Consider the following 23,351-nt stretch of genomic DNA (forward strand, 5'->3'; position numbering starts at 1 on the left):
AAACCCTTCCCGCACTCAGCGCAGGAGAAGCTCTTCCCTGTTGGAAGGCCGGCCGGGTCCCGAACAGTCTGAGGTTCCTCAGGATACGAGGAATCCGATGGTCCATCTACACTGGGTGGTGCCGAATGGACATTGGAGGGAGCCGGGTTTTCTCCTGGACTATACTGTGTGATGTCCTCATCTTCTACTTTCCAGTCTGGAGACAAAGTGAGACAATCCTCGGAGGTTTTCCTCATCTCCCGGCCATGGACTAAAATACAAAGACAAAGAGGATTACTAGACAGGAGCTGATTGGTTCCCCCAAACCAGGACTCCGCCCACATCAGGCAGCTTAGTCTCTGAGGAGCTTACAATTCCACCCTCAAGGGAACTAGGAAATGGCTCCTCTGATCTCCTACCAGGTCATTTCTTTATTCATGGACCTTAGAGAGTGAGGAAACAACCAGAACTGTCTTTTATAGGAGGGACAGTGATGAGGGGATAATAGGACGAGGGTCCCCACCCCCCCTATCACTCATCGTCATCTTCCCAACACAAGAAGTACTGCACTTCCTTATTTAGTCCATGATTTAGTCATGAAGAACAGCGGGGCTGAGCCCCACCAGAGGTCAGAGAGTGAGGATGGGGGGAGAACAACCAAGATGAAGACTGGACTGATCCTGAAGACCATCATCATTGGGGTATTGACTCCTCCCTCATTATCACTTTCTGTTTAAGGGTCCAAAGTTGGAGGATGTGATCACATTATTATCACCATGTAAAAGTCTGTGCTCCAATCACATCATCCGATATAAAATGTCCAGCTGGGAGGAAATGGGTGTAACAAAAGAGAATCCATATTATGTGTATATATAGCAGTGGGGGGAGGGGGAGAGCAGAAGTCAGAAGTATGGAATGTACAACTTATTATAGGATACAAATCTTAGGAATATACTGTATAGTACCAAAATGATGTATTGTACAACATAAAGTATATAGCGCAGGGTTAGGACTCATATTATTAATATTCCTGTATCAGAAATCCAGGAATACAGGACGGGGAACACAGCTCAGGAAAGTGACCAGGGGATTACAGGCTGATATCACCCAGTCCCTGCCCTACTCTGGACCAATCAGTGAGCAGTATGGGTGGAGGAATGGATTTAGTGTTCATGACCCACCTGTGCTGATCTCTGTAGGAGTGTCCTCCTCTATAAATGTCCCCGTTATTCCATCCTCCTCCATAGACTGCTGATCATCCCTCACATACGCCTCTTCTTCTTCTGCTTTCACCTCAACTTTTATATCTATCAGATCTTCACCCTAAACCAAGAGAATGAGAGAAAATATCATCTGTAAAATAAAAACTCACATAAACAATCCACACATCATCTTTACAAGTCCATGTTCTAGATTCTCCATCCCACCAACCTTGTAATAGTGAGGGATGGTGTGACCTTCCTGTGTGGAATCCCGGGAATACAGAGGACGGGGACATCTCTCTGGTGGGCTCCTGGTATTAGGTGGCTCCATCATATCCTTGTGTCCTTCTGAAAACTCCTCCATCACTCCATACTCCTCATCCTCCTCTTTATACTCTTCTTTAACATCAATATTATCATCCCCGAGGATTCCACTCTGAAAGATATAATAAAACATTCATTGTAACAAACATGCTGTGTATAAATCACAACTACCAATAATTGTCATCATCTACCTGATGATGGTGAGGGATGGTGTGACCTTCCTGTGTGGAATCCCGGGAATACAGAGGACGGGGACATCTCTCTGGTGGGTTCCCATGACTGGATCCATCTGTAGGAAACACACACACTGACTGAATCCATTGTTTCTATGTGTTTATCAGATGATGGGGGATCTAGGTGGATCCTCCGTACTGCTCTCTCCTTTACAATAAAGTCTCCTCTTACCCGGTGATGTGAGGGGCGGCTGATTGTCCATCATGACGTCCTTGTAGAGATCCTTGTGTCCTTCTAAATACTCCCACTCCTCCATGGAGAAATAGACAGTGACACCCTGACACCTTATAGGAACCTGACACACACAATGATACAGTCACCATCCAGACACATCCCTTGTCTGTTACTGGAGAATGTCCCAGAATTCCCGGCACCGCTCACCTCTCCTGTCAGCAGCTCCATCATCTTCTTGGTGACTTCTAGAATCTTCTGCATGTTGTGTCTCTCAGGGTTTAGGGAGTCACATGGAGGCACTGTGATGGTCATATGATCACCTGACTTCAGAAGAGGAAATCTCTGTATTGAGGAACCAATAGGAATATCATGTTAGAATCCCAGAATCCTCCTCACCTCTCCGGTCAGGTCTGTGTTTTATTAATAGAGATGAGTGATGTCATGTGACCTCCCAGAATCCTCCTCACCTCTCCGGTCAGGTCTGTGTTTTATTAATAGAGATAAGAGTGATGTCATGTGACCTCCCAGAATCCTCCTCACCTCTCCGGTCAGCAGGTAGATGATCTCCAGGGTGAGGTTTAGTATCCTCTCAGTCATGTGACTCTGGTCCTCCTCCATCTTTATTGGTGTGGTCATGTGATCTATGTGGGTTTCTCTGTAGACAGATGGCCAAAAATGATGTGAACTGTATTGGTTGTACAATGTTAGGATGGGATGTAAGGGGTTAATAGGCAGGCTGCTCCTAGTGGGAATTGGAACAGGTAGATTGGGTTGATTGGGGGGTCTATTTATATAAAACCCCATGCACAATCATTCAATAAATCTGCATGAAAGTCCTTTTGTGCAAATTGTTTCAGACTTTTTCCCAGCTGATACATTTTCTTTTATCATGGTCAGTAGTAAAATACCACACTGTGGCCACTAGATGGAGATGAGGAGCTCAGGAAATACATAAGTCTTTGTTACAAGAGATACAATGTACCCATTTTGGAGACTGATAGAGGGAATTAGCAATTCAATGTAACCAATGGGTGTGCAGCATACACATGTTGTAGAATAGTTGTTGAAGACCCCTATGCACACAGCCCGCCATCACCTTGCTGTGTGTAAACAGTGTGTACTAAAAGCCCCCCCACATCTCTACAGTATACATAAAAGCCAGGCTGCCCATTCACCTCCATCAAACTACCACAAAGACTGAGAGACCTCATATGAGAGTTGCTGCACGGGGAGATAGAAGGGGTGAGGTCCAGGAACTCATCCCCCTCCACTCCATCCGCCATGCCGGTCCCAGGCCTGCAGGGGGGGCAGAGGAGCCAGGGTACATGGAGGAGGTAGTCAGGTGTGGGGGGAGGGTGAGATCTTCAAGGGAAGGGTGTGGAAGTGTAAATGTCAGTCCAACCCGAATCTGAATCTCATCCCTCCTTACAGGAGACGGCTAAGGAGAGAAGGTGACACCTCTCCACAATGAGGAGAATGTTCCGGCCCCGGAAGTGGGGGAATGTTCTGCCCCTGAAGGGGATAATCTGGGTTCCCACACTATATATGTGTGTATCATCATCTGCTGGAGATAAAAGATGTCACAGTGACTATGGAGGAAGAGGACGAACATGACTATGGAGGAAGAGGACGGACATGACTATGGAGGAAAAGGATGGACGTGACTATGGAGGAAGAGGACGGACGTGACTATGGAGGAAGAGGATGGACGTGACTATGGAAGAAGAGGACGGACGTGACTATGGAGGAAGAGGACGGACGTGACTATGGAGGAAGAGGACAGACATGGCTATGGAGGAAGAGGACGGACATGACAGAGAATTACTGGGTGTAAATAGAACATAACATCTTATTACCTCCTCTGCTGCAACTTCCAGCTACGTCTGATCTCTACTTTCTGTCTGACATCACTTCCTGTCTGTACCTGACATCACTTCCTGTCTGTACCTGACATCACTTCCTGTCTTCCATAGAGACTTCCAGTCTGGGTAGAAGTGAGATCCCCACCTTGTGGAGCTCAGAGGAACTGCAGCCCCGAGAAGCGTCTGGTAGTGTGACCCCGGCCTTGTGCTGGGTGTGTATAGACTGTAGATCCTTATAGAGGGGTCACCTCCACTCCCACCAAGGGGGACAGAAATATATGACTGCCTAGTCCAGCCTTTCTCAGCCAGGGTTCCTCCAAAGGTTTCTAGAGGCTCCTTCAGCAATGAGCAATTCCTGTCTCTCAGTAACAACTGACATCAATGATCTGTAAGGGGGCCGGTCTTCCCACCAATGATGTAAGAATGACAACTATATAAGGGGGGTCCTTCTGCCATTGGTCACCAATTTAAAGGACCACTACACTGGCCACTAGTGATGGGCCAAACACCCTTCTGTTTGGTTCGTGGTGGAATATTTGAACCTACTGAAAGTTTGACTGTGAACTTTGAACCCAGGGGACAGTTCACTAAGCGGTATCTTCCTGATCTGAGTATATGGTGAGATCCCGCTCAGCTACTACAATCCGGTATGAGTTCTATGATGAAGTCACGCCGTATTTTACTGGTGAGACATTCATTCATGTTTCCAGTGTCAGTGGGGTTCCCCGCTGAAAGCTGAATGTCAAAAGTATTGCTGGCAATACAAATAGGCAAAACAATTGGCGTGGTGTCCCCCCATCCATACCAAGCCCTTTGGGTCTGGTATGAATTTTGAGCAGAACCCCCCAAAAAATGGTGTGGGGGTCCCCCAAAATCTGTACCAGACCATTATCTGAGCATGCAACCCGGCAGTTAAGGAAAGGGGAAGACGAGTTATCACCTCCCTTCCTGAACCATACCAGGCCACATGCCCTCAACAGGGAGGGGTGCTTTGGGACAAGGGGCTCCCCTCCCCAAAGCACCTTGTCCCCATGTTGATGGGGAAAGATTCCTCTTCCCCACAACCGTGGCCCGTGGTTGTTGGGGGTCTGCGGGCCGGGGGTGTATAAGAATATAGAAGCCCCTTTAACAAGGGGGCCCCCAGATCCCAGCCCCCCTATGTGAATGAGTATGTGGTACATGGTTCTGCTACCCATTCACAAAAAAAAATGTAGTGTAAAAAATGACAGGAGCCAGTCTCTGACAAGTCCTTTATTAAAAATAAAAAAGTCCCCCAAAGTAGTTCCAACAATAAGCACAATTCCCACCACCGCTACCTGAAAATAAAAGGGGGAAAAAAGACACTCCGCTCTTGATGCTGCGCCAGCCTGACAATATCTAAGGAGTGGGGCTACCCAGTGACATCAACTGGGTGCCCCGCCCCCTGTGACATCATCATGCGCTGTGATTGGCTAAAGCATTGCACCTGACCTACACACAAAGAGGGTTCTTCTCCCATTGGGCACCAATGTAAGGGACCACTACACTGACTACTGATATAAGGGTCCTTCTCCCATTGGTCACCAATGTAAGGGACAAATACACTGACCACTGATATAAGGGATCCTTCTCCCATTGGTCACCAATGTAAGGGACCACTACACTGACCACTGATATAAGGGGTCCTTTTCCCATTGGACACCAATGTAAGGGACTGCTACACTGACCACTGATATAAGGGGTCCTTCTCCCATTGGTCACCAATGTAAGGGACCACTACACTTACCACTGATTTAAGGGGGTCCTTCTCCCATTGGTCACCAATGTAAGGGACAAATACAGTGACCACTGATATAAGGGGATCCTTCTCCCATTGGTCACCAATGTAAGGGTCCACACTGATATAAGGGGTCCTTCTCCCATTGGTCACCATTGTAAGGGACAAATACACTGACCACTGATATAAGGGGATCCTTCTCCCATTGGTCACCAATGTAAGGGACCACTACACTGACCACTGATATAAGGGGTCCTTCTCCCATTGGTCACCAATGTAAGGGACCACTACACTGACCACTGATATAAGGGGTCCTTTTCCCATTGGACACCAATGTAAGGGACTGCTACACTGACCACTGATATAAGGGGTCCTTCTCCCATTGGTCACCAATGTAAGGGACCACTACACTTACCACTGATTTAAGGGGGTCCTTCTCCCATTGGTCACCAATGTAAGGGACAAATACAGTGACCACTGATATAAGGGGATCCTTCTCCCATTGGTCACCAATGTAAGGGTCCACACTGATATAAGGGGTCCTTCTCCCATTGGTCACCATTGTAAGGGACAAATACACTGACCACTGATATAAGGGGATCCTTCTCCCATTGGTCACCAATGTAAGGGACCACTACACTGACCACTGATATAAGGGGTCCTTCTCCCATTGGTCACCAATGTAAGGGACCACTACACTGACCACTGATATAAGGGGGTCCTTCTCCCATTGGTCACCAATGTAAGGGACAAATACAGTGACCACTGATATAAGGGGGTCTTTCTCCCATTGGTCAACAATGTAAAGGACCACTACACTGACCACTAATATAAGGGGATCCTTCTCCCATTGGTGACCAATGTAAGGAACCGCTACACTGACCACTGATATAAGGGGTCCTTCTCCCATTAGTGACTAATGTAAGGGACCACTACACTGACCACTGATATAAGGGGATCATTCTCCCATTGGTCACCAATGTAAGGGACCACTACACTGACCACTGATATAAGTGGATCCTTCTCCCATCGGTCACCAATGTAAGGGACCACTACACTGACCACTGATATAAGGGGTTCTTCTCCCATTGGTCACCAATGTAAGGGACCACTACACTGATCACTGATATAAGGGGATCCTTCTCCCATTGGTCACCAATGTAAAGGACCACTACACTGACCACAGATATAAGGGGATCCTTCTCCCATTGGTCACCAATGTAAGGGACCACTACACTGACCACTGATATAAGGGGTTCTTCTCCCATTGGTCACCAATGTAAGGGACCACTACACTGATCACTGATATAAGGGGGTCCTTCTCCCATTGGTCACCAATGTAAGGGACCACTACACTGACCACTGATATAAGGGGGTCCTCCCACTGGTCACCAATGTAAGGGACCACTACACTGATATAAGGGGTCCTTCTCCCATTGGTCACCAATGTAAGGGATCACTACACTGACCACTAATATAAGGGGGTCCTCCCACTTGTCCCCAATGTAAGGGACCACTACACTGACTAACAGAGCTGAGCTCCAGGTTAGGACTGAACCCAGGGTCACACAGAATGGAGCATGTTTGTGGAATGGGTGAATGTCAGAACAGAATGTGTGTTCAGCTGAGTTGAACCTCTGACTGCAGTAGTTCTAATACTGTGAAATACAGCAGCTTCCCGCTCAGGCTGGATGTTACGGGGTCAGCAACCTGCGGGGTCCCAGCAGCCAATGGGGTGTTCCCGCTCAGGCTGGATGTTAGGGGGTCAGCAACCTCCGGGGTCCCAGCAGCCAATGGGGTGTTCCCGCTCAGGCTAGATGTTAGGGGTTCAGCAACCTCCGGGGTCCCTGGATGATGTATCCCACTCAGCCCATTCTGCAGTCAGCTGGGGATTTCCTGGCTGACAGGTGAATATAAATACAATGTTAAAGGAACATTTCTTCCCCCCGCCCCCCCCCCCCGGCATAAATCATCCTAGACCTCTCAGGTGGGGTATTGATTGTAGGGAAAAAATAAGAAGTGGGAGGAGCCCCCGAAATCAGTACCAGACTGTTATCTGAGCATGCAGCCTGGCTACCCAGGGAAGGGGGTGGGGAGTGAGCATGTCCCCTCCTGAACCATACCAGGCCACGTGTCCTCCACATAGGGAGAGTATCTGTCCAAGTCCATTCACTCCTGGTTGGAAAGTTGAACAAGTCCAATGTATGAGCTCGTATCGGGGAACACGAGGAATCTGTACAACATAAGTCATCAGGAAATGTCTATCTGTCTGCAGAACATCGGGGAGATATTGGAACTCTAATTCATGGTCACCTGGAAATCATCAAAGAGAGAAAGTCCATCCAAACCGTGAGATTGGTCAGAGACTCATTGGTGTCATTCAGGGCATTGCCAGGCTAGGTCTTGGTTACAGAGTGAAGGGTGATGCTGCTCATACTATATGGAACCCTCATCTCCATCATGGACATTTTCTTCAGATTCCTTCTCTAGCCTGTTTTACTTGACTACTACACTCCATACACAGGGCTGTATATGACATGCTCCTGACCCCTGCACTCTATACACAGGGCTGTACATGACATACTCCTGACCGCTGCACTCTATACACAGGGCTGTATATGACATACTCCTGACCGCTGCACTCTATACACAGGGCTGTACATGACATACTCCTGACCGCTGCACTCTATACACAGGGCTGTATATGACATGTTCCTGACCGCTGCACTCTATACACAGGGCTGTATATGACATACTCCTGACCGCTGCACTCTATACACAGGGCTGTACATGACATACTCCTGACCGCTGCACTCTATACACAGGGCTGTACATGACATGTTCCTGGCCACTGCACTCTATACACAGGGCTGTATATGACATGTCACTGACCACTGCACTCTATACACAGGGCTGTATATGACATGTCACTGACCACTGCACTCTATACACAGGGATGTATATGACATGTCCCTGACCACTGCACTCTATACACAGGGCTGTATATGACATGTCCCTGACCACTGCACTCTATACTCAGGGCTGTATATGACATGTCCCTGACCACTGCACTCTATACTCAGGGCTGTATATGACATACTCCTGACCACTGCACTCTATACACAGGGCTGTATATGACATACTCCTGACCACTGCACTCTGTACACAGGGCTGTATATGACATACTCCTGACCACTGCACTCTATACACAGGGCTGTATATGACATACTCCTGACCACTGCACTCTATACACAGGGCTGTATATGATATACTCCTGACCACTGCACTCTATACACAGGGCTGTATATGACATGTTTCTGACCACTGCACTCTACTCTGACTATTCTCTGCCTTATCTCCTGGTGCTGACCTCAGCTTGCTACTAGACTTTGTTCTGCCTGCCTTCCTGGTACTGAACCCGGCCTGCCTTCCTGGTACTGAACCTGGCCTGCCTTCCTGGTCCTGAACCGGGCCTGCCTTCCTAGTACTGAACCGGGCCTGCTTTCCTGGTACTGAACCCGGCCTGCCTTCCTGGTACTGAACCCGGCCTGCCTTCCTGGTCCTGAACCCAGCCTGCCTTCCTGGTCCTGAACCGGGCCTGCCTTCCTGGTACTGAACCGGGCCTGCCTTCCTGGTACTGAACCGGGCCTGCTTTCCTGGTACTGAACCCGGCCTGCCTTCCTGGTACTGAACCCGGCCTGCCTTCCTGGTACCGACCGTGGCAGTCACCTGCTAACAAGCTACGGCCTCCAACCGAGGAACGTGACAGGGAGACTCTCCCTTGTGGAAGTCATTGAATTATATTTTGTGGATACAAGGAAGTGAATTATGTTACTGCTTACACAATGAGTAGGCAAATGTTTAAGCTCCTCCCACTGCAATATTGCCACACCCACAATTCACTGCTGTGCCCCTCCTATTTATTCTCCTCTGGGTACCAAAGGATTAAATTCCCCCAGGAACAGACATAACTTTGGCCCTGTATTGTACTTCCTGGAGACCATTGGAGGATCTGATTGGACAGTAGAGATGTGAGTGAGGTCAGAAATCTGCTTCCTGATTGGACATGATATGGATCCTTCCTGGTTCTGGAAATCTCTGATCTCACCAGTCCGGTACCAGAGGATCGGCAAACACGAGGATTAGATATTTTACAGACATGGCCAATGGTGGGAATTTCCAAACACCAAATTATGATGTTCAGGGAAACCTTCCCCAACCTTCCTCCAATGGTGGAATCATTTGCCTCAGAGACCGGCAGGACCTTCTGGAACATTCTGGTGAAGAATAAGTGTGCTGTCAGACACCGTCACAGGAGGAGCTTTCCAAATTACCACTGGATGGCCCCCACAGACCCCCCGCCATGTTTGTCAGGCTCTGCTATCACACCTTTGTGCCCAGCATTGACATAGTGGGTGCCACTGGGTAGAGGGGGAAGATCATAGAACATCCGATCGCTGATCACCCCTAGAAGTGATGTGTATTTGGCCACTTCCGGGGTCAGTGCCATCATTCCTGACCACTGTGCCCGGAGAAGCTGTGAATGGAGCTCAATCTGCTCTCCATTATCTTCAGTGGAGGGCAGGAGACACAGGAGGGGTCTGATAGACATCATGGAGGGCAGGAGACACAGGAGGGGTCTGATAGACACCATGGAGGGCGGGAGACACACGAGGGGTCTGATAGATATCATGGAGGGTGGGAGACACAGGAGGGGTCTGATAGACACCATGGAGGGCGGGAGACACATGAGGGGTCTGATAGATATCATGGAGGGTGGGAGACACACGAGGGGTCTGATAGATATCAAGGAGGGCGGGAGACACACGAGGGGTCTGATAGACATCATGGAGGGCGGGAGACACACGAGGGGTCTGATAGATATCATGGAGGGCGGGAGACACACGAGGGGTCTGATAGACACCATGGAGGGCGGGAGACACACGAGGGGTCTGATAGACACCATGGAGGGTGGAAGACACAAGAGGGGTCTGATAGACACCATGGAGGGCGGGAGACACACGAGGGGTCTGATAGACACCATGGAGGGCGGGAGACACATGAGGGGTCTGATAGACACCATGGAGGGTGGGAGACACATGAGGGGTCTCATATACACCATGGAGGGCGGGAGACACATGAGGGGTCTCATATACACCATGGAGGGCGGGAGACACACGAGGGGTCTGATATACACCATGGAGGGTGGGAGACACAAGAGGGGTCTGATAGACACCATAGAGGGCGGGAGACACATGAGGCGTCTGATATACACCATGGAGGGCAGGAGACGAGGGGTCTGATAGACACCTGATGTCTCATTAACCTCCCTGATGGTATTCCCGAGTGTAGCTTGGGGTAAAGTTTCAGTACCAAAAGCGGTAACCCCGAGCTACACTCGGGCTTACCATGCAGCGTTGCTCCGGCATCTGTTCTTCACTTACCTTGTCCAGCGCTCCCGCGATGTCCCTCGGATGCCGGCATCTGTCATCTGGGTCCAGTCCCCTGTGAGCGTCGGGACGTACGGGGGACGGAACTGGCGGGAAATTTGAAAATGACTAAAAGTGACATTCACTAAATACACTAAAATCACATAGTAAAACATTCCTGTATCAAACCATTTCACATACATTTTGTCCCGAGTGCTTTGTCCGGCGCCCTGCCTGCATTTTTACCGCCCTTTCTGCCTGGAAACTGAGAAACGTCCATGGCGTCCAAAAAGCGTCCCTTTAGGTCAGACGCAGTTTTAGACCGGCTAGAGAACAGCGAGAGTAAATCAGAACCACTTGCAGAATTGAGTGATAATGATTGGTGGGGGAAATTCCTCATCAGACACTGAAAACGATTCTGTGACTTTGCTCAGTGATGTGCAAAAAAATGTACCGCTTTGAGCACAGAAATATGGACATAATCAGATCGCTAGGGAGGTTAAAGAGAACCCGTCACCACAAAATGCGATCATATGGGGGCTATTGGTTCCTTATATGTTGGCATTATAGTGAAAAAATGAAAGGTGCACCCAAACACCTAAAACCCCGCCCCCTAATCATTGAGTTCCCACATACATACTAACCAATATTCCACCTGTGCCTACATACAAGATCATGGATTGTACCACACATTACATCACGCCATGCATGCCGGAGTGAGAGCAATCCTTCTCCATCCATTATTCAGGGTCACCTCTACACTGAGGACCTGGAAAGGCTTTTATAGCGCCCCCTAGGGGCCATTTCTGAGGACAAAGTTTGTCATGGTTTCATCATCACACCATTGTAGGGCTGGGCGTGTTGGGTATCTACTTACTCAGCACAACCTCCTTTGTTTCCTGTTTTTGGGTAAAATATTACATTTGTTCACTAGATGACACTAATTCCTATAAAACGTTGTGCCATCTAATGGCGGAATGCACATTTTCAGCTGTAAATGAATGGTTGGTTTATTATTGCAGCTTGGATGACCTTCTATCCTTCAGTGTGTTCTGTACTCACAAGTGATGAGGATGACCTCAGTGATGGAGATGAATCCATGCCTGATGAAGGGAACTAAGGGCTCCACTTATAGACCATTCATTGGAGGGAAGAGACAAGTGTCCATCCAGACATTACAAATTCTGGACCTATGTGATTTAACACAGTGATTTCCTTTGTCAGCGCCATCTAGTGGTCATAATGCAGTATTTTCCTGAAATACCTCCATCAGTAAAAGTCGCAGAATATGAAATGATGGTCCCTATTTGGAGCCAATGATCATATGAAATAAAATGTGGCCAAAAGATGTCACAGCCGGGTGAATGCCGATCACATTTATTAAACTTTTATTTAATAGATCTATAAGTGTTTGTGAAATCTCCCACCACAAAATGTACTCAGCCAATCACAGGACAGGACTCCATTTTTATTCTTCTCCTGCCATCAATGGCCAACCTGGTCCCACACTTCTTCCATGTCTTTGGGGGCCTCTGATCTCCTTATGGACTGTTTCTTCCATGATGAAGATCAGCCATGGAGTATATCTGAGGTGTATATCAGGGTGTGCTTCTTCCCCACATGAGAGCTGGGATGTCCAGCAACATTCATCTAGAAGACATTTCCCGCACTCAAGCCACTAATACACCTCCAGGGTTGTGTGGGACCCCTGATGTACAGGAAGACAGAACTTCAGTGAGGAAATTTTCCCTCACTCAGGACAGGAAATTGGCTTCTTCGCCGTGTGAGATCGCTGATGTCTGGAACAACTGGACTTGTCTGAAAAACATTTCCCGCATTCAGGACAGGCATATGGCTTCTCCTCCATATGAGATCTCTGATGTCTGTAAAGATGGGCCTTCTGTGAAAAACATTTCCCACACTCAGAACAAGAATATGGCTTCTCCCCCGTATGAGATCTCTGATGTGTGTCACGTTTTGATTTTTCTACAAAACATTTTCCACACTCAGGACAGGAATAAGACTTCTCCCCCATGTGAGATCTCTGATGTTTGGAAAGATAGGACTTCAGTGAAAAACATTTCCCGCACTCAGGACAGGAATAAGGCTTCTCCCCCGTGTGAGTTCTCTGATGTGTGTCAAGTTTTGATTTTCGTACAAAACATTTCCCACACTCAAGACAGGAATAAGGCTTCTCCCCCGTGTGAGTTCTCTGATGTGTGTCAAGTTTTGATTTTCGTACAAAACATTTCCCACACTCAGGACAGGAATAAGGCTTCTCCCCTGTGTGAGATCTCTGATGTCTATGAAGACTGGACTTATCTGAAAAACATTTCCCGCACTCAGAACAAGAATACGGCTTCTCCCCCGTGTGACATCTCTGATGACTGAAAAGATGGGACATCTGTGAAAAACATTTCCCGCACTCAGGACAGGAATACGGCTTCTCCCCCGTGTGAGATCTCTGATGTCCGTACAGACTGGACATATGTGAAAAACATTTTCCACACTCAGGACAGGAATATGGCTTCTCTCCCGTGTGAGATCTTTTATGCACAATAAGATCTGATTTACGCAGGAAATCCTTCCCACACTCCGTACAAGAATATGGCTTCTCCCCCGTGTGAGATCTTATATGCTCATTAAGACCTGATTTACGCAAGAAATCCTTCCCACACTCAGGACATGAATATGGCTTCTCCCCCGTGTGAGATCTCTGATGTTTGGAAAGATAGGACTTCAGTGAAAAACATTTCCCACACTCAGGACAGGAAAACGTCTTTTTCCCCGTATGCAATCTCTGATGGGCAGAAAGACTGGACTTCTCTGAAAAGCATTTCCTGCACACAGTACAAGAATATGTCTTCTCCCCCGTGTGAGATCTTTCATGCACATTAATATGTGGTTTACACGAGAACCCCTTCCCGCACTCAGTACAGGAGAAGCTCTTCCCTGTTGGAAGGCCGGTCCGGTCCCGCACAGTCTGAGGTTCCTCAGGATACGAGGAATCCGATGGTCCATCTACACTGGGTGGTGCCGGATGGACATTGGAGGGAGCCGGGTTTTCTCCTGAACTATACTGTGTGATGTCCTCATCTTCTACTTTCCAGTCTGGAGACAAAGTGAGACAATCCTCGGAGGTTTTCCTCATCTCCCGGCCATGGACTAAAATACAAAGACAAAGAGGATTACTAGACAGGAGCTGATTGGTTCCTCCAAACCAGGACTGCCTGAGCCCCACCAGAGGTCAGAGAGTGAGGATGGGGGGAGAACAACCAAGATGAAGACTGGACTGATCCTGAAGACCACCATCATTGGGGTATTGACTCCTCCCTGATCCTGAAGACCACCATCATTGGGGTATTGACTCCTCCCTCATTATCACTTTCTGTTTAAGGGTCCAAAGTTGGAGGATGTTATCACATTATTATCACCATGTAAAAGTCTGTGCTCCAATCACATCATCCGATATAAAATGTCCAGCTGGGAGGAAATGGGTGTAACAAAAGAGACTCCATATTGTGTGTGTATATATAGCAGTGGGGGGAGGGGGAGAGCAGAAGTCAGGACTATGGAATGTACAACAGAGTATATAGTGCAGGGGTCAGGAGTATGTAATGTATAACATAGAGTATATAGTGCAGGGGTCAGGAGTATGTAATGTACAACATAGAGTATATAGTGCAGGGGTCAGGAGTATGTAATGTACAACATAGAGTATATAGTGCAGGGGTCAGGAGGATGTGATGTAATGTACAACATAGAGTATATAGTGAAGGGGTCAGGGGTAGGTAATGTACAACATGGAGTATATAGTGCAGGGGTCAGGGGTGTGTAATGTACAACATGGAGTATATAGCGTAGGGGTCAGGGGTAGGTAATGTACAACATGGAGTATATAGCGAAGGGGTCAGGGGTATGTAATGTACAACATGGAGTATATAGCGCAGGGGTCAGGAGTATGTAATGTACTACAGAGTATATAGTGCAGGGGTCAGGAGTATGTAATGTACAACATAGAGTATATAGTGCAGGGGTCAGGAGTATGTAATGTACAACATAGAGTATATAGTGCAGGGGTAAGGAGTATGTAATGTACAACAGAGTATATAGTGCAGGGGTCAGGAGTATGTAATGTACAACAGAGTATATAGTGCAGGGGTCAGGAGTATGTAATGTACAACATAGAGTATATAGTGCAGGGGTCAGGAGGATGTAATGTACACAGCCCTCTTCAGATCACCCCACAGATTGTCCATCAGATTCAGGTCTGGGCTCTGGCTGGCCCATTCCAAATCTTCCATCTTCTTCTGGTGAAGCTGTTCCTTTGTGGATTTGGATGGATGCTTTGGGTGGTCGCAATGCTGAAAGGTGAAGCTCCTCTTTGTTCAGCTTTCTAGCAGAAGCCGGAAGATTTTGTGCCGATATTGACTGGTATTTGGAACTGTTCATAATTCCCTCTACCTTGACGAAGGCCCCAGTTCCAGCTGAAGAAAAACAGCCCCAAAGCATGATGCTGCCACCACCATGCTTCACAGTGGGTATGGTGTTCTTCTGGTGGTGTGCAGTGTTGTTTTTGTGCCAAACATATCTTTTGGATTATGTCCAAAAAGTCCAACCTTGGTTTCATCAGACCAGAACACATCTCCCCACATGCTTCTGGGAGACTTCAGATGTGTTTTTGCAGAATGTAGCCGGGCTTGGATGGTTTTCTTCCTAAGAAAAGGCTTCCGTCTTCCACTCTACCCCATAGACCAGACATATGAAGAACACGGACATTGTTGTCACATGGACCACACAGCCAGGACTTGTCACATATTCCTGCAGCTCCTTTCATGTTGCTGTAGGCCTCTTGGCCGCCTCCCAGACCAGTTTTCTTCTCGTCTTTTCATCCATTTTGGAGGGACGTCCAGTTCTTGGTGATGTCATTGTTGGTGATGTCATTGTTGGTGATGTCACTGTTGCACCATATTCTCTCCACTTGATGATGACTGTCTTCACTGTGTTCCATGGTATATTTAATGCCTTGGGAATTCTTTTTTACCCTTCTCCTGACTGATACCTTTTAACAATGAGATCCCTCTGATGCTTTGGAAGCTCTCTGCATATCATGGCTTTTGCTGTACGATGTGACTAAGAAAATGTCAGGAAAGACTGACTAGAACAGCTGAACTTTATCGGGGGTTAATCAGAGGCACTTTAAATGATGGCAGGTGTGTACTGACTCCTATTTAACATGATTGTGAATGTGATTGCTTCATTCAGAACACAGCTACATCCCCAGTTATAAGAGGGTGTGCACACTTATGCAACTACATTATTTTAGTATTTTTTGTTTACTTTCCCTCTAAAAGATTTCAGTTTGTTTTTCAATTGAGTTGTACAGTTCATAGGTCACATTAAAGGTGGTAAAGGTCTGAAATTAGTTATCTTTGTCTCTTTGTTTACATCACAGAAACCTGACATTTTAACAGGGGTGTGTAGACTTTGTATATCCACTGTAAAATATATAGTGCAGGGGTCAGGAGTATGTATTTCACAATATAGAGCATATAGTGCAGGGGTCAGGAGTATGTAATGTACAACACAGAGTATATAGTGCAGGGGTCAGGGGTATGTAATGTACAACACAGAGTATATAGTGCAGGGGTCAGGGGTATGTAATGTACAACATAGAGTATATAGTGCAGGGGTCAGGAGTATGTAATGTACAACATACAGTATATAGTGCAGGGGTCAGGAGTATGTAATGTACAACATAGAGTATATAGTGCAGGGGTCAGGAGTATGTAATGTACAACATAGTGTATATAGTGCAGGGGTCAGGAGTATGTAATGTACAACATAGTGTATATAGTGCAGGGGTCAGGAGTATGTAATGTACAGCATAGAGTATATAGTGCAGGGGTCAGGAGTATGTAATATACAACATAGAGTATATAGTGCAGGGGTCAGGAGAATGTAATGTACAACAGAGTATATAGTGCAGGGGTCAGGAGTATGTAATGTACAACATAGAGTATATAGTGCAGGGGTCAGGAGTATGTAATGTACAACATAGAGTATATAGTGCAGGGGTCAGGAGGATATAATGTACAACAGAGTATATAGTGCAGCGGTCAGGAGTATGTAATGTACAACATAGAGTATATAGTGCAGGGGTCAGGAGTATGTAATGTACAACATAGAGTATATAGTGCAGGGGTCAGGGGTATGTAATGTACAACATAGAGTATATAGTGCAGGGGTCAGGAGTATGTAATGTACAACATAGAGTATATAGTGCAGGAGTCAGGAGTATGTAATGTACAACATAGAGTATATAGTGCAGGGGTCAGGAGTATGTAATGTACACCATAGAGTATATAGTGTAATGGTCAGGACTCATAATATTCTTATTCAGTAATTAAAGGTCCTTAAAGGGTTGCTTGCCTCCCATCTCCTGAGACTGCACTCAGTGACTTGGGTCTGAGACACTACAGACATATCCCTCCACCCGGCACAGCCAGCAGATAACAGAGAAGGTCCCCTGGAGGAGTCAGGCACAAGGCAGGAGACCCCAGTCACATGTCCTGGGTGCCTACATTATGCAATGCTTATAGGAGAAATGAACATTTTTCTGCCAGCTGAACCCCAGAACCTCCATAAATCCAGTCTAGAGACATAAATTGTGTCTGCAGCACAGAGAAGGAAGATTATCCGAGAGAAATCCAGGAATACAGGACGGGGAACACAGCTCAGGAAAGTGACCAGGGGATTACAGGCTGATATCACCCAGTCCCCGCCCTACTCTGGACCAATCAGTGAGCAGTATGGGTGGAGGAATGGATTTAGTGTTCATGACTAGAGATGAGCGAATCGAAGTAGCCGAAGTGGAATTCGAGTCGAATATCGGAAAGATTTTGATTCGCGCCGAATCCGAAAAATAGCCTACTTCGGACGCGCAAATTGAAATTTTTCCGAAAATGGCGGCGGACATGTGCGGCGACGGAGCGGGGATGTCTGGGAAGGCGCGCAGACAAGGCGCGCTGACCCATAATGCATTCCTCAATGACATGTGATCGCATCAGCCAATCAGCAGCCAGCCAGCCAGCACTGTGTAATGGTCGAGCTAAAAATAGCGGCCATTTTGGAATTCTTCATTTGCCTGCAGTCATTGAACAGAGGCAGACCGCTCTGTATTAGGGACAGAGTTAGGGCCACAGAAACGATACTTAGGGACAGAGAACCATTACTCAGGGACACAGAATTGTTAATGAGGGCCACAGAATCGTTACTTAGGGACAAAGAAACGCTAGTTAGGGCCACAGAATTCTTACTCAGGGACAGACAGAATTGTTACTGAGTGCCAGAGAATTGTTACTTAGGGCCACAGAAACGTTATTAGGGCCACAGAATTGTTACTCAGGGACAGACAGAATTGTTACTGAGTGCCAGAGAATTGTTACTTAGGGCCACAGAAACTTTAGTTAGGGCCACAGAATTGTTACTCGCACAGACACAGAATTGTTACTCAGGGACACAGAATTGTTACTGAGGGCCACAGAACTGTTACTGAGGGCCACAGAATTGTTACTCGCACAGACACAGAATTGTTACTTAGGGACACAGAATTGTTACTGAGGGCCACAGAACCGTTACTTAGGGCCACAGAATTGTTACTCGCACAGACACAGAATTGTTACTTAGGGACACAGAATTGTTACTGAGGGCCACAGAACCGTTACTTAGGGCCACAGAATTGTTACTCGCACAGACACAGAATTGTTACACAGGGACACAGAATTGTTACTGAGGGCCACAGAACCGTTACTTAGGGCCACAGAATTGTTACTCAGGGACACAGAATTGTTACTGAGGGCCACAGAACTGTTACTTAGGGCCACAGAATTGTTACCTCGCACAGACACAGAATTGTTACTCAGGGACACAGAACTGTTACTGAGGGCCACAGAACTGTTACTTAGGGCCACAGAAACTTTAGTTAGGGCCACAGAATTGTTACTCGCACAGACACAGAATTGTTACTCAGGGACACAGAATTGTTACTGAGGGCCACAGAACTGTTACTGAGGGCCACAGAATTGTTACTCGCACAGACACAGAATTGTTACTTAGGGACACAGAATTGTTACTGAGGGCCACAGAACCGTTACTTAGGGCCACAGAATTGTTACTCGCACAGACACAGAATTGTTACACAGGGACACAGAATTGTTACTGAGGGCCACAGAACCGTTACTTAGGGCCACAGAATTGTTACTCAGGGACACAGAATTGTTACTGAGGGCCACAGAACTGTTACTTAGGGCCACAGAATTGTTACCTCGCACAGACACAGAATTGTTACTCAGGGACACAGAACTGTTACTGAGGGCCACAGAACTGTTACTTAGGGCCACAGAATTGTTACTCGCACAGACACAGAATTGTTACTCAGGGACACAGAACTGTTACTTAGGGCCACAGAATTGTTACTCGCACAGACACAGAATTGTTACACAGGGACACAGAATTGTAACTGAGGGCCACAGAACCGTTACTTAGGGCCACAGAATTGTTACTCAGGGACACAGAATTGTTACTGAGGGCCACAGAACTGTTACTTAGGGCCACAGAATTGTTACTCGCACAGACACAGAATTGTTACTCAGGGACACAGAACTGCTACTGGGGGCCACAGAACTGTTACTTAGGGCCACAGAATTGTTACTCGCACAGACACAGAATTGTTACTCAGGGACACAGAATTGTTACTGAGGGCCACAGAACCGTTACTTAGGGCCACAGAATTGTTACTCGCACAGACACAGAATTGTTACTCAGGGACACAGAATTGTTACTGAGGGCCACAGAACCGTTACTTAGGGCCACAGAATTGTTACTCGCACAGACACAGAATTGTTACACAGGGACACAGAATTGTTACTGAGGGCCACAGAACCGTTACTTAGGGCCACAGAATTGTTACTCAGGGACACAGAATTGTTACTGAGGGCCAAAGAACCGTTACTTAGTGCCACAGAAACGTTAATCAGGGACACAGAATTGTTACTGAGGGCCACAGAACCGTTACTTAGTGCCACATAAACGTTAATCAGGGACACAGAATTGTTACTGAGGGCCACAGAACCGTTACTTAGGGCCACAGAATTGTTACTCAGGGACACAGAATTGTTTAATTAAAGAGTATGTCAGACAACATGCAGAGAAGTGGCAGAGGAGGCAATGTTTTAGGAGCGAGCAGACGTGGCAGCAGAGGAAGGGGTCGAGGCAGCACTATTCGCAGCCAGAGGCCAGTGCTCCCGGTGTCATCCAGTACAGTGAGGAAGAGCTAACAGAGGGCGGTCAGGAACCGGGGGGAGACATCCGCCTCTTCAGCAGCCAGGCAAAGAAGTAGTGGCGAGGAGAGTGGCTCGGTAGCCGGTCTAGAGACAGGTCTGTCTCCTGACCCACACGCAGCCGAGGGGGCTAGTAGTGAGGCGGAGACCCTAATTGATGATGATGAGGCTGATCGCACTTGGCAGCCTCGTCGTCATCAGGCTATTGCTTCCGCATCATCAGGAGAAGAGGGTGCCAGCTTGGCAGCGAGCAAAACAGTCGGTGGGTTGTCTCCATCGCCACACTCTGCCATGTGCCACTTTCAGGTCTCCTCACACACTGCTGGTGTGTTGAATTTTTTGACATAGGGTGCTGGCAGATTACGGGCCTCCCATAGCTGCTGCCAGGCCCCTAATCTGCCATGGGCCCCTATACCGCCTCCTCATGCTGCTGCCAGGTCCACAGTCTTTCATGCCATGTGCCACTTTCAGGTCTCCTCACACTGCTGGTGTGTTGAATTTTTTGACATAGGGTGCTGGCAGATTACGGGCCTCCCATAGCTGCTGCCAGGCCCCTAATCTGCCATGGGCCCCTATATACCGCCTCCTCATGCTGCTGCCAAGTCCAGAGTCTCTCATGGGTCCCTGTACGGCCTCCCATTGCTGCTGTCTCCATCGCCACACTCTACCGCCTCCTCATGCTGCTGCCAGGTCCAGAGTCTCTCATGGGTCCCTGTACGGCCTCCCATTGCTGCTGTCTCCATCGCCACACTCTGCCATGTGCCACTTTCAGGTCTCCTCACACTGCTGGTGTGTTGAATTTTTTGACATAGGGTGCTGGCAGATTACGGGCCTCCTATAGCTGCTGCCAGGCCCCTAATCTGCCATGGGCCCCTATATACCGCCTCCTCATGCTGCTGCCAGGTCCAGAGTCTCTCATGGGTCCCTGTACGGCCTCCCATTGCTGCTGTCTCCATCGCCACACTCTACCATGTGCCACTTTCAGGTCTCCTCACACACTGCTGGTGTGTTGAATTTTTTGACATAGGGTGCTGGCAGATTACGGGCCTCCTATAGCTGCTGCCAGGCCCCTAATCTGCCATGGGCCCCTATATACCGCCTCCTCATGCTGCTGCCAGGTCCAGAGTCTCTCATGGGTCCCTGTACGGCCTCCCATTGCTGCTGTCTCCATCGCCACACTCTGCCATGTGCCACTTTCAGGTCTCCTCACACTGCTGGTGTGTAGAATTTTTTGACATAGGGTGCTGGCAGATTACGGGCCTCCTATAGCTGCTGCCAGGCCCCTAATCTGCCATGGGCCCCTATATACCGCCTCCTCATGCTGCTGCCAGGTCCAGAGTCTCTCATGGGTCCCTGTACGGCCTCCCATTGCTGCTGTCTCCATCGCCACACTCTGCCATGTGCCACTTTCAGGTCTCCTCACACTGCTGGTGTGTAGAATTTTTTGACATAGGGTGCTGGCAGATTACGGGCCTCCTATAGCTGCTGCCAGGCCCCTAATCTGCCATAGGCCCCTATATACCGCCTCCTCATGCTGCTGCCAGGTCCAGAGTCTCTCATGGGTCCCTGTACGGCCTCCCATTGCTGCTGTCTCCATCGCCACACTCTGCCATGTGCCACTTTCAGGTCTCCTCACACTGCTGGTGTGTAGAATTTTTTGACATAGGGTGCTGGCAGATTACGGGCCTCCTATAGCTGCTGCCAGGCCCCTAATCTGCCATGGGCCCCTATATACCGCCTCCTCATGCTGCTGCTAGGTCCAGAGTCTCTCATGGGTCCCTGTACGGCCTCCCATTGCTGCTGTCTCCATCGCCACACTCTGCCATGTGCCACTTTCAGGTCTCCTCACACTGCTGGTGTGTTGAATTTTTTGACATAGGGTGCTGGCAGATTACGGGCCTCCTATAGCTGCTGCCAGGCCCCTAATCTGCCATGGGCCCCTATATACCGCCTCCTCATGCTGCTGCCAAGTCCAGAGTCTCTCATGGGTCCCTATACGGCCTCCCATTGCTGCTGTCTCCATCGCCACACTCTGCCATGTGCCACTTTCAGGTCTCCTCACACTGCTGGTGTGTTGAATTTTTTGACATAGGGTGCTGGCAGATTACGGGCCTCCTATAGCTGCTGCCAGGCCCCTAATCTGCCATGGGCCCCTATATACCGCCTCCTCATGCTGCTGCCAAGTCCAGAGTCTCTCATGGGTCCCTATACGGCCTCCCATTGCTGCTGTCTCCATCGCCACACTCTGCCATGTGCCACTTTCAGGTCTCCTCACACTGCTGGTGTGTTGAATTTTTTGACATAGGGTGCTGGCAGATTACGGGCCTCCTATAGCTGCTGCCAGGCCCCTAATCTGCCATGGGCCCCTATATACCGCCTCCTCATGCTGCTGCCAAGTCCAGAGTCTCTCATGGGTCCCTATACGGCCTCCCATTGCTGCTGTCTCCATCGCCACACTCTGCCATGTGCCACTTTCAGGTCTCCTCACACTGCTGGTGTGTTGAATTTTTTGACATAGGGTGCTGGCAGATTACGGGCCTCCTATAGCTGCTGCCAGGCCCCTAATCTGCCATGGGCCCCTATATACCGCCTCCTCATGCTGCTGCCAAGTCCAGAGTCTCTCATGGGTCCCTGTACGGCCTCCCATTGCTGCTGCCAGGAGGCAGCAGGGTCGCAGCAGTGTCAGTGGAGGCAAACGGCCACGGAGTAGAGCACCAGCTCCACTGCAGCCTACCACCACGGCCAGTAGTGATGCCGGTGTGCACGGAGGAAGTAGCAGTCAGCCAGTGAGGAGTAGCGGAGGCAAAGTTTCCTACTCTGCGGTGTGGCAATTTTTCGTCAAGCCGCCCGAGGAAGTAAACGTAGCCGTATGTCGACTATGTGGCCAGAAAGTCAAGTGTGGCCAGTAGGCCCATGTTGGGACTACAGCGTTGCGTCAGCATATGCAGCGTCGCCATTCGGTGGCCTGGGAAAACCGTGATAAAGATACGGCGGTTCTGCCTGCCCCAGCCCAGGGTTCCATTTTGTCATAGGGTGCTGGCAGATTACAG

General features: G+C 48.4%; 1 protein-coding gene and 1 long non-coding RNA gene across 2 annotated transcripts in view; both read right to left on the reverse strand.

The window, feature by feature from the left end:
- Positions 1-2,127: 2,127 nt before the first annotated feature.
- LOC149443070 (uncharacterized) lies at positions 2,128-3,823 on the reverse strand. The gene is made up of 3 exons (XR_016306703.1): positions 3,770-3,823; positions 2,454-2,568; positions 2,128-2,255 (listed from the first exon to the last, which is right to left on the reverse strand). It is a non-coding gene; the product is annotated as an uncharacterized LOC149443070 (long non-coding RNA).
- Positions 3,824-12,481: 8,658 nt separating this feature from the next.
- The window catches only part of LOC149443071 (uncharacterized), a 145,822-nt gene continuing 134,952 nt past the window's right edge, over positions 12,482-23,351 (reverse strand). The window contains 1 exon segment of the mRNA XM_089655915.1: positions 12,482-14,125. Within this exon segment, the coding sequence (XP_089512041.1) occupies positions 12,711-14,125 (1,415 nt within the window). The 3' untranslated portion in view covers positions 12,482-12,710.

The sequence above is a fragment of the Staurois parvus genome, unplaced genomic scaffold (assembly GCF_062004578.1).
Source record: "Staurois parvus isolate SC_StPar_1 unplaced genomic scaffold, SC_StPar_1.0 ptg000877l, whole genome shotgun sequence".
Taxonomy (NCBI): domain Eukaryota; kingdom Metazoa; phylum Chordata; class Amphibia; order Anura; family Ranidae; genus Staurois; species Staurois parvus.